General features: G+C 49.3%; 1 protein-coding gene across 1 annotated transcript in view; it reads right to left on the minus strand.

The window, feature by feature from the left end:
• Positions 1-12,394, minus strand: part of DOCK2 (dedicator of cytokinesis 2) — a 406,061-nt gene that overhangs the window by 631 nt on the left and 393,036 nt on the right. The window contains exons 47-51 of the mRNA XM_014850884.3: positions 6,305-6,442; positions 4,585-4,712; positions 3,493-3,664; positions 2,397-2,517; positions 855-997 (exon numbers count right to left, since the gene is read on the minus strand). Of these exons, the coding sequence (XP_014706370.1) occupies positions 855-997; positions 2,397-2,517; positions 3,493-3,664; positions 4,585-4,712; positions 6,305-6,442 (702 nt within the window). The remainder of the gene's footprint in view (positions 1-854; positions 998-2,396; positions 2,518-3,492; positions 3,665-4,584; positions 4,713-6,304; positions 6,443-12,394) is intronic.

A 12,394-nucleotide genomic window follows, 5' to 3' on the forward strand; every position in this document is an offset into this window, starting at 1 on the left:
CCCAGTCCCAATCACAAGGGCCCTAAACTGAGTCCTGCCCAGAGCCCAGGGAGCATGAGCCACCGGGGCCTTGCATGTAGCAGAAAGGCAGTGCCATGCAGTGGTTAGAGCACAGGCTTTGCTGTTTCATGGCTCATGTGAACTTGGGCAAATCCCTTACTCAACTCCGTGAGCCTCACGGGGACGGTGGAAGGTCAACCGGACAATGTTTGGAAAGTGCTCAGCCCAGGGGCCTGACCCACCGCCCGCTCGCGGTCAGCTTGCCGTCATTACAGCAGCAGTGTGCTGGCTTACTACCATCTTGAGGATCAGAAGTGTCACCAGCACCTTCTTTATCTTGAGTAAAGACCGACAAGTAACAACAGGAGACGGGACTTGAGAAGTCAGGGCTTGGGAGCTAACTTTTAATTAGTAGGATTTTTATAATGTAAGTTAAATAGGAAAGCTCTTCCAAAAAAATCAAGACGCACTTTGAGCTTCCGAAGACCGTCAGCTGTCATGGCTCTGGAACACCAAAGGGCAAGTTAGGTAAAGGACAGCCACCAGCTCTGAGGTTTGGGGTCCCCGCACAGCCACCAGTTCTGAGGTCCAGGGGCCACATGTCCCCCTGGCACATCCCTGCAGCCCCGCTGGGGTCAGTCCTGCTCAGAGGAGTGACCAGGGCCCAAGAAGGGAACTGCACTCCAGGCATTGCTGACCCTGGGCCCCTGACCGTGCCTACTTGGGAGTGACCACACGCATGCACGCACACACACACACATATTTCACAGCCCCCATTTTCTCTGCTTTTTGTATTGCTCTCTTCCCATCCTCCTCCCCACATCCCCTGTCCTCCCACCCGTCTGGGTTCTCACCATCGTCTTGAAGAACTGATTTACTTTCTTCCGTTTGAGCGTCTTCTTGTCGCCGTCTGAGAGAGGAAGGAAGGTCTGGCTGAGGCGCAGGGACGAACCGGTGTCCTCCGTCCCGGGCACACCCGCCGCTGAGAGTGTGAGGGCTGGAAGGAGAGCGGAGAGCGGGCGTGACCTGGTGGGCGGGAGAGGCGTGCCCAAGGGACAGGAAGGGTGACCTGGGGGACGCAGGACACAGGATCCAGGGAGGACGGGTTGTGGCACGAAGCAGGAGGAGGGGAGGCCTGTGTACTGTTGATGCTGTCCCCTCTTCCTGAGGCGTGCCAAACCCCAGGACCCGGGCCTGCCTCCTGGGCTCATCTAAGCCTCGGCCGAAGGCTTCTGGGTGGAAAACGTGGGCGCTGATGTGGGGGACGGTCTCTTGGCCCCAGGGCCCTGACTTCCTTTTGTCCCAAGGCGGGGAGGCAGTGTGAGCTGACTCTTCCTTCCCCTTCCAACACAAAGAAGCCGGATTTCTCGTTTTCCCTGGAGGCAGCGGCCCCACACAGACCGGAGAAACCAGCTGCCTCCTCCCTCCTAAGGACCCTGGGATTTGACAGTGGTCAGAGGGGGTAAAGGCACAGCCTCCAGGCGTCGTGAGGCCTACTGAGCGGACGAGAGTGAACGGCTGGTGCCAGACAAGCGCCGCAGCCGTGTGGGCCGTCCTGCCTGGTGTGAGGACACATTCTGGGGCAGGGGGCCTGCTCTGAACCCAGCCTGCGCCACTTAATCACCTGCGACAGGCAGGAGATTGACATGCTCGGTGCCTCAGTGTCCTCATCCATACAAGGGGCTAATGCCGTTATCCCCATCAGAGGCGTGCGGAAGTGTAAGTGAAATGAGGAAGGAGAAGTAGTCAGCCCAGCGCCGGGCACCGGGCGGCACTGGGAAGACGGCAGCGCAGAGCTAGCAGGGTCCTTGCTGAGCCCCGCCCGCCTGTCCCAGGGGCACCAGGTTGGCCTGGCCCGGAGCCCTGGCAGGGCAGGCCCTGCAGCCTGCTGGGCGTGGGTGGAGCGCTCCCGGCCGTGCCTCGGGCCCCGCTGCGAATAGGAACGGTCGTCTGTGTGCTGCCAGCCTCCTCACAGGGCAGCGAACGGCAGCATCCGCGTAACACACACTCTGCAGCCGTGAAGGGTGGGGTCAGCCTCCATAAGCTCCAGAAACACTCTTCCAGGTCCAAAAAGGAACACGGGGCTTAGGGACAGAGCCTTCTGGCCCCTGGAGAGGCCTGGCTGACTGAGAATAGAGGGACTCCCAGTGATTCTCGAGAACCAGAGGGACAGCAGCCCTCAGCTTGGCTCCAGTTGGGACCTGCTGGGGTGGCTTCACCATAGAGGGTGGGGGTTGGGAGAGCTCAGAGAACAGGAGGGCTCTGAGCAGAGCCTCTTGCCCCCAGCATGCCCAGCCCACTTTGCTGTGCAGACATGGTCGCTGCCCACCCTCCACCCCAGGCTGGTGGCCCGCACTACCTCTATACAGCTCACGCTGTGGGGTCAGGGTGCATACCTGGGATGGTGGGCATGGACTGGCTGGCAAAACTCATTTGAGAGAGGATGGATGCCCTGGGGGGGATGGCCGCATGCTCTGAGAGGTTGGTGTCACTCATGAACTCGTGCTTCCTGGAAAGCTGGATGAATACAGCACAAACACACATGCACATACACCACAGAGGCTTAATGTAAGGCACCTCTGGGCCCTGACAAGTCAGTGATGAGGGCTTGGCAAAGCTTCTGGACCCAACTCTAGGTTCACTTGTTCTTTTTTATATCATTCCATGCCAGCTTGCCATGTATGGTTGCTCAGGTTGCCTACTCTACAACTTCAGGGATGGAGGATATTCATTTAGATTATCATGGGAATGACACTCTCTAGAATTGTGAAACACAGAAGACTTATTTCCAGCCTTCTGCCCCTGGCAAGAGTAGCCTCTGAGGCCTACTAGGAAGTTTGTGGAGGATCCTTTCTTCACTGGAAGGCATGTCAGCTGGCCCCTTGCCCTTTCATCTGGCCCCCCTCACTTGCCAGGACAGTTAATCCCTTCCCCAGCCCTCTAGGCTCCCAGAATTCCTTCAACAAACCTCCTTCAGGGAGAAGCTAGGATTGAACCCAGGGCTGCTGGCACCGAGTCTCATATAAACAGTACTAGTTTATGAGACGAAATGCTCAAAGGCAGGGCAGTAAGATAGCATCTCTGCGTCCCCAGCGGGGCTCCGGCTACACTGGAGGCGCCTAGTGGAGTCTGGGAGGTCAGTGGTTAGAATGGCCCTGGGGATAGAGGGCCGAGAGACGCACAAATGCCCGCGGCGCCCCCGCAGGGCTGCGGGCCCGTTCAGCTCAGTGGGTGAGCTGCATGGCTCCTCTAGAGCCTCACAAAGCCTGTGCGATGGTGGGAAGGACTCGCACAGGCTGAGTCCCACGGCCGGGGGTCAAATCCTGGCTCTGCCACGTCAGTGCTGCGAGAAGCCCCAGTGAGCACATGCCCTGCCTGCCCCGCAGCCACGGCCTCCGGAACCCCCACCTCACCAGGGCAGAGATGCTGGAGAGAAGCCTGGCTCGGAGACTCGCTGGCGGGGTGGAGGGGCGTCCCGGCTCGGCCACTCACCCGCTTCAGGTCTGACTCGGCTGCCGCCTTCTCGTCGGCGAACACTACGCTGCTCCTCTTGGCCCTCTTCTTGGACCTGCGCAGCTTGACCTCCGGCAGCGTGCTCCCCGGAGAGATGGGCTCCTCTGGCTCCGCTTTCGGAGTCTTGGGGGATCCTAATTCCAGGTCGAAGCTGAACGGCAAGAGGGATGCAGCAGAAACTGCGGTCAGCGCTTCAGGGGAACTGCCTTGCTGGGAGGCAGGGGGCCCGGGGGACCGGCAGGCTGAGCCAATTGTCCTGCAGGGTCGGGGGGTAAACCAGCTAACCTGGCAGAGTTTGGGGAGCCACTGGCTTAATTTTCAAACATTCAGAATACAGAGCAGAACGAAATCGGAGGAAGTGAGGCATAAGAAAGAAAGACTGGTGGTGAGAAGAGAAAACTAGTTAAAAATATGGATCTGGATTCATAGCCAGACATGGCGACTTTTTAGCTGAGTGACTTTGGGCAAATCGCTCAACCTCCCTGAGCCATGATTTCCTTTTCAGTGAATGAAGGTGTTTGCAGTGACCTTGCAGAGTGGCCAGGAGACTAGGTCCAAGGGCCCTTAGCACATTCTTGGCTGTGGGGTGCTGGGTTCCTGGGACCTATTATCAGAGTAGTCGAGCCGGGGGAGGGCTCCAGGAAGGTGGAAGGGGAGAGGCTTTTCTGGGGGTGGGGGAGGGGGACCCCGACAGAGGGCCGGGTGGCTGCAGGAGGATGAGCTCTGGGAGGGGAGGAGGGAGGGCCCGGAGCCCTGGCAGAGGCAAGAAGATGCAGCCTGAAGCTGGCACTGAGGGACAGGGAGTCTGCAGGCTGTGGGCGAGTCCTGCTGGGTCCTCAGGAACAGCCACCTGCCTCTGGGGCCCTGGGGCCTCTAACAATGGCACTAAGGATGGCAGCCTCATGGGGAGATTGCAAGGGATTTAATGAGGTGCCAGGTAGGGAAAGGCTTTCAAACAGAAGGGCGAGGAGGCAGGGCAAGGGCGGCCCTGGGGCAGAAGGAGAGCAGGTGGTGTTGTCGGGGCTGGGCCAGAGTGGTCGGGGTGCAGGGCAGCCTGGGGCCAGCACTGACCTCTCGGAGGTGGTCTTGCTGGGTGTGCTGCAGTCAGAGTTCATGGAAGCCATAGAGATGATGGACATCTGCCTGTAGGAGCGCAGCATGGACCGGGGGCGGCCCACTCGCCGGTCCTCGAAGTCGGGCTGTGGGTAGGAGAGCAGGTGGTCAGCAGCCAGGCCCCACAGTTGGTGGGAGCGGGGTGATGTGGCCTCCACCCTCCTGCCCCCACCCTCCTCCACCTGGGCAGGCAGAGCTGTGGGGCAGAGCAGGACATCAGGGCAAAAGCTTCCTGGCTGGCTGAGGCTGGGGGTGGTTGTTTGATAAAGGATTTGGGGGTCCTTCATTCCTGGTTCCTGGGAGGTGCTCTCTCAATCCTTGCACCTTCCTGTGACAGAAGTGTCTTTGTCACTCATGGTGGACCCTGTATCCTAATGAGAAGACTCAGGATGGGCTGGCCAAGACCAACCATGAGATTCCAGGGCTGGGGCTTTGAATCTTAGACTATCAGTTTAGCTTTGGGGAGGCGGGTGAGGCTGGAGACTGATTGCAACCACATGGCCAACGATTCACTCAGTCACGCCTATGTCATAGAACCCCGATAAAAACCCTGGACACTCAGGCTAGGGTGCACTTTCCTGGTTGGTATCCTGCATTGATGTGCTGGTAGGGGAGGTGGGGTGACGCATCCTGAGGACACAGAAGCTGTGCGTTAGGGACCCTCCCTGACCTTACCCTATGCATCTGTTCATTTGGCTGGTCCTGAGTTGTATACTTTATAATAACACTGTAATCATAAGTATAGCACTTTCTTGAGTTCTGTGGAATTATCAGACTTGAAGCGTAGTGGGACTCCAGATGTATGACCAGCTGGTCAGAAGTGGCCTGCAGCCCTGGGGCTGGTGGCTGGCATCTGTAGGGAGCAGAGTCTCATGGAGGACAGTGCCCTTAACCTGTGAGATCTGACCTCACCAGGGAGTTGACACCAGAATTGGCTGTGGCACCATGCAGCAAATGTTGGAAGAGGCAACCTGTCTCTAGGAAAAACTCTTGGCCCAGAAGACAAGAGGCGAGAGTTCATCTGCACTCTCTTCCGGTGACTCACTTCCCCTCTCTGGGCCTCGGTTTTCCCATCTGTAACATGAGAGGGTTGGGCCAGACGGCCTCTAACAGACCGCATAGCCTTGACGTTCTAGGACTCCACTTCCTGGGGAAGAGGATAAAGACGTCCCTGTGAGCACCAGTCCAATGGCCCCTTTAGGTCATGGAGTGGCCAAAAGCACTGGCTTTGGAGGCCAACTGAGCCAGGTGCAAATTCTGACCTGCACTCACTTGCTGTGTAGCCTTTGGCAAGTTGCTTAAGGCCTCTGAACCTCCAGAAGAGGGACAAGGGGTTAAAAACCATTCCTACCTCCCAGGCTTGTTGTGAGGCCTTAAACGGCCTAGTATATGTCAAGTGCTTAGATCAGACTTGGCACGTTCTAGGTGCTTCATCAATGTTGTTTTTAGTATTAGCACAGTCCCTTAAGGGCAAGGGCTCAGTTTGTACCTGGTGTTTATCTAGGGGTGACTTTTGAGGGACCACGTTTACAGGAAGGTTCCCCTGCATCATCAGCTCCAGCAATGCTGGCCCTCAGGCCCTTCTCCTCCAGAGCAGGTCCCTTTGCTCTGGTCCCCATGGTCCTCTCCTGCCCCTCTGCCCTGTCTCACCCCTCCCGGCCACAGGGACTGTCCGTACCATCTCTCTGACACCATACTCCTTCTCCACCTTCACTTTCAGGTTCTTGAAACATTCTTCCATCCGGTCGTGGAAGGGCCGCAGATTTTCTGACACTCTTTTCTCATGGATCTTAATCCCAGCTCCCAGGAAGGGGATCTGCAGAGAAAGATGGTAAACGATGAGCCAGAAAAGCTAGAGTGAGTGGAGGGGCCGAACACAGAGGGATGAGTTGCAATTCTGTGCAGGAACAATTAGATCTCCAGACTCCACTGCTTCACCTTGTAGCCAAGCGTTATATTTTCCCATTTCCCCAAGAAGCAGGAGCTTATCCTCTAGAACAATTAGAACAAACGCTCTGGGCTCAGGGTACCAGGCACAACAGAGAGCAGGGATGAGGAGCCAGACTGGAAATAGTGGGTTGAAGGGGAAGTCTGCATACTGCTTGTGAGTCCTTCACTTCCCAGTTCCCAAATTCCAGCAGCACAGTAGCCAGGAGTATCTTCCTATGCAACAGCTCGCAGGATGTGCTCTGGGAAAAGTGAACGGCCCCATGTTGATATAGACATCTGTGGATCACTCAGGTACCATATGGTAATGCCCCCTCTCATGTTCATAGATTTTCATTCAGCTCTTTAGTGCCTCACTCTTAATTATGAAGAGACTGCCAAGGACCACCAGGCACTGGAGGAAATTCTCCAACATGAAAGTCAGAGATCAGAACCAACAGATGGGAAAGGAAGCAAAAAAGGAAGGAAGAAACTTGGAAGAAACAGAGAATGAAGAAAGCCTAAGAAAACATTATTTCTTAAAATTTTAATTAATATATATAAACAGAAAAGATCCTCTATAACATGAAATAAAACAAAGATTTTATATAAATAAAAATAAGGAAGGAATGATAATGGAAATACTACATATAAAAACTTGTGAGATATAAAGTTGTAAATAGAGGCAGATTTATAGCTTTAGTTTTACATATTAGAAAAGACAGAAAGTCAAGTAGCTGAGCATCCATCTAAAGACACTAATAAAGGAATAGCAAATTAAACCCAAAGAGAGTAAAAAGGAAAGAAATAATAAAAGAGTAGACATGAATGAAAAAAGAAAAACTTACAACAGAGAAGACTGACAAAGCTAAAAATTGGTTCTTTGAAAAGACATAATATTGATAAACCCCTAATAAGACTAATAAAAAAAAGAGAAAGTACCAATAATCAATATCAGGATTTAAAAAGGACTATCACTACAGGAAGTACAAACATTATAAAAGATCATAAGAGGATATTATTAAAAAGTTTGTCAATAAATTTAATATTTAGATACAATGGACAAATTGCCAGAAAAACACAATGTACCAAAAAGGACACAAAAGAAACTGGAAACCGAAAATTAATAAATAAGTTGAATAAGCACATATGGCTTCAATGACAAATTCTAGAAAACAGCTGATAAATATTATATAAACTCTTCCAAAAAATTGAAAAATAGGGAATAATTTCCAACTCACTTTTTGAGACTAGGATAACTTTGTTACAAAAATTGAACAAGGATATTACAAGAAAGGAGAATTACAGGCTAATATTTCTTTTGAGCATAGATGCAAAAATCCAAAATAATACATCTGTGAATAGAATTCAGCAATATCTAAAATTATGATACTTTATGACCAAGTGGGATTTATGTCATACATGTAAGGTTGGTTTAATCTTCCAAAGTCAACTAATAAACTTCACTGCATTAGCAGAATAAAGGAGGAAAACAATATGAGTATCCCAATGGATGCAGTAAAGGCATTTGACAAATTGAAAGCCCATGCATGATAAACCAGCAAACCAGGCACAGAATGGAAAATCTTCACAACATCCCACTCTGTGAAATACTGACTTTTGCCCTGACACAGGGACACAGATGTACTCTCTCTCTCCTTATATTCATCAGTGCAATAAGGCAAGAAAAAGGACTAAATGGCATAAGATTGGAAAAGAAGTAAAACTTTTTACATTACCAGATGATATGATTGTATCTGCAGAACATCCGAAAGAATGCACAAACAATTTGTACATAAGTGTATTTTGTAAAGTTGCTGGATACAAGGTCAACATACAAAAAAAATCAATTGTGCTCATATTGACGAACAGAAAGTAAAATTTAAAAAAACAATACCATATATAAGAGAATAAAAAATACTGACTACTTAGAAATAAATCTAATAAAATACATGAAAGACCTCTGCACTGAAGACTACAAAATTTTGCTGAGTGAAGATAAAGAACTAAATAAAGTGAGAGAGATTCCATGTTCATATATTGGAAGACTGAATCTTGTTAGGAGCGATTCTCCCCCAATTAACCTATATCTTTAATCTATGCCTAATCAAAATATCAATGTGTTTTGGGGGGAAGTGAGAAAATTGGTAAGTTGATTTTAAAATTTATATGAAAATACAAAGAACTAGAAGAGTCAGGACAAATTTGAAGGAAACAAAAATCTGGAGTATGCTCTCCACCTGATCTTAAGACTTACTATAAAACCATGGTAATTAAGACAGTGTGTGGTGTTGGTGCAAACGCGGACAAATAGACGAGTGGAGCAGAATAGAAAGTCCAGAAATAGACTGACACATATATGATTATTTTATGTCAAAGTTGGGGAAATAATTGTCTTTTCAACAAATGGTGCTGGACTAATTTGAAATCTATATAGAAAAATAATTTATCCCTTACTTCACACCAGTCAAAATGGATAATATACTTAAATGTGTGAGATAAAACCATAAACCTTCCAACTAGGAGAATATCTTCATGATGTGAGGGTTTCAGAGATTCCTTAAAGTCGATACAGAAGTGCTGATCAGGGGAAAAAAAATTGATAAATTGGACCTTATCAAAATTATAAACTTCTGTTCATCAAAATACATCATCAAGAAAGTGAACAGGCAAGCCACAGACTGAGAGGAGATATTTGCAATACATATACTTGACAAAGGACTCGTATCTAGAATATATATAAACTCCTATACATTAATAATAAAAGATAATTCAGCTAATAAAATAAGTAAAAGCTTTGAACAAACATTTCACAAAAGGGTTATCCAATTAGCCAATAAACGCATGAAAAGGTAATGCGCATCGTGGCTCACGGAGGAAAGGCAAATTAAAATTAAACTGAGATACCACCTCACAACCACCAGCAAGACTAAAATTCAAAAGACTCGCAGTATCAAGTGTCGGTGAGAATGTGGAGTAACTCAGACTCGCAGAAGTTGTTGGTGGGAGTGTAAATTGGTTTATCTGCTTTGGAAAACTGTTTCCTGGTTTCCAGTAAGACTAGACATGCATGACCCAGGAGTCCCACTATTAGACCTACGCTGAGGGAACTGAGTGCTGTGTCCACCGAAAGACACGAACAAGAGTGTTCACAGCAACTTTATTCATACTATACAAACCCTAAAAACAACTCAAATGTCCACCAACAATTATTTGCCAGAATGGAAAAATAAATTGGTGTATTAGTGGCATATGTATATTCATACAACAGATAACATTTAGAAACAAAGAAAGAAAAACCTCTGATATATGCAACAACCTGGATGAATCTCAAAGGCATTATGTTGAGCAAAAGACACAGACACACAATAGTACATACAGTATAATACCATTTATATGAAGTTCAAGAGCAGGCAAAACTAAGCTAGGCTGATAGACGTTTGGCAGTATCTACCAGAGCCAGGTATTCTCACAAACCATAACCAAGCAACTCCATCCCTAGGTGTACAGCCGACAGGAATTGTGCATGTGTGCCCAAAAAAGACGTGTATGAAGATGTTCAGAACATCTGATACAATACAATACAATAGCCCCAATTGAAATCAACCCAAATATCCATTAGTTGAAAAATAAATACATTTTGGTATAGTTATACTATCCAGCTGTATAGACTAATATATAACAATGAAAATGAATGGACGATTATGTAGAACAAAATGAATGAACTTTACAGGCATAATATTGAGAAAAATCAGTTAGACACAAAAGAATGTGTAGTGTGTGATTCTATTTATATATAGGTCAAAAATAAGCAAAAGTAAATGATAGTGTTTAGGAATGAGTGCTTCGTGATAAACACTATTTTTAAAAAGCAAGGAAATGATTACTGCTTTAAAGCAGGAATCATGGTCAACCTGGGGGAGGGGTGGCAGTGACTAGGAGGAGCATGAGAGGGACTTCTGGGTGCTGGCAGAATTCTGTTTCTTCATTTGGGTGGCAGTCACACGGGTGTACATCTTGCGACGAACCAACACGCTGTATATTTTTGTTATGCACACATTTCTGTGTGCAATATTTCAAAAAATGTTTAAAAAAAGAATATACTGTAGCTATCTTTCCATGCCAATAAATATAGAGAAAATCTTCACAAACACAAATTAAGAAGCAATCAATAGAAGTCTGTGAAATCTTGAACACAAAAGGTACCCCAAAAGCTTTAGCTTTTGTTGGGTTGCTAGACATATAAATACGTTTTCCTTTGAAATCTAAGGTTCTTATGTTTTGAGAAAATCCAAAGAGTATCTGATCCCATCAAGAATTCAGCCCCAAGAGGGCCGGGAGCATGACAGTTTTCCAGCGCTCTCTTTCTGCTGCCTGGCACACCGTAGGGGCTCAGTACAGCTAAGTTGTAAGTATGAATGGGATGAATGGACTCGGAAGAGCGAATCTGCTGCGTGTGCTAATGTAAAATGGCAGCCTGCACCACGCGCGGGGCAGCACCTTTTGGGTGCAGGTACTCCTAGTGAGGGTACCTGGACTCCAGGTGCGAGGGACGAGGCCCAGGGCAATCTTCATTGCCGGGTTGAGTGGGTCTCAGACTGCAACATGGCGGCGAGAGGCATCCGGACGGTGCTAAGGAGAAGACGGCCACTAGGGGGCGCTGTCTGAAGAGGCCTCGCTAATGGCTCTTAGGGCTGTAACATCTGATACCCTACAGGCCTTCAAAGTCTCCTTTCTTCGTAGTGCCCCTCCGTTAGCGCCCAGACTTTGGTAGAATTTCCTGGGAAGGCACAGCCTGGTGTTAGCTGTGCTGTGAGGCCGAGCTCCATGCTGTGGGTGCAGTGGACACAGCGTCGAGAAGCCATTACCAGGTGACAAGCCCTGCCCAATGGTGAGGCCCAGGTCAGGGACGTGGACCGAGAGTGACACCGAAGAACTAAACAAATTTGCGTGACATGTTGGCCCTCCCTGGGGCACCTCGAAATATCTGAGGAAGGGAACTCATCCCAGCCGGGCCTCCTGCTTCCCAAGCTGGGGGTGGGGAGAGGAATATCACCACTTGAGTATTAAAGGGCATGATGACCTCAGAAGGCTGGGGACCTTGGGATGTTTGGGTTTCACAGGTGGCACAAGGTAAGAAAGGAGAGAAAACCTCAGACACACAAAATGCATTCAGGAAACTGCATCTGTGCAGCGCTTGGCGTTTCATTTGTAAAGCCTCACTTTGCATAGATTGGCAGAGGCAGAGAAGGACCTGAATTAGGAATCCTTATTTTAAGAAAGGAGGCTGCACCCAGTGCTTCTCATTCCCTGATTTCCCTAGAGTAACAAAAACCCCTGCCACAATAGCTTGCTTTTTCTTTGCAGGGCCACTGGCAAGAAGTGAGGGAGGGAGGACAGGCAGCTATAGACAGTGGCACTGCTCCCGCAGCCGCCTCCCTCCAGCTCGAGCCCTCTAGAGCCCGCCTGGTCTCTGGGTTTGAGTGGTCCATGGAGAGCAGGATGCTGTTTGAGGAGGGGGCTGCCACAGGCCCAGAATGGGGAGCCTGGTCTTTGAAAGCCTCTGGGGGAGGGGTCGGGTGGACTGTTTCTTTCTCTAAGGAGTGGGAGAGAGGGAGAGAAACACAGAGAGCCAGAGAAAGAAGGGGGAAAGGAGGGAGGGAATTGGAGAGAGAAGAGGAAGGCAAGCAGAAAGAAGAGTAACTTGGGAGCAGGGGCAGAGAGAGGAAAAGACAGAGGGCAGGGATAGAGGCAAAGAACTTCTAGGAGGGAGGGAGAAAGACAGATGCCTGCACAGGAAGAGTCAGAGAGAAGGAGAGCCTGGAGGGAGGGACAGGAGTTT

The sequence above is a fragment of the Equus asinus genome, chromosome 9 (assembly GCF_041296235.1).
Source record: "Equus asinus isolate D_3611 breed Donkey chromosome 9, EquAss-T2T_v2, whole genome shotgun sequence".
Lineage (NCBI taxonomy): Eukaryota > Metazoa > Chordata > Mammalia > Perissodactyla > Equidae > Equus > Equus asinus.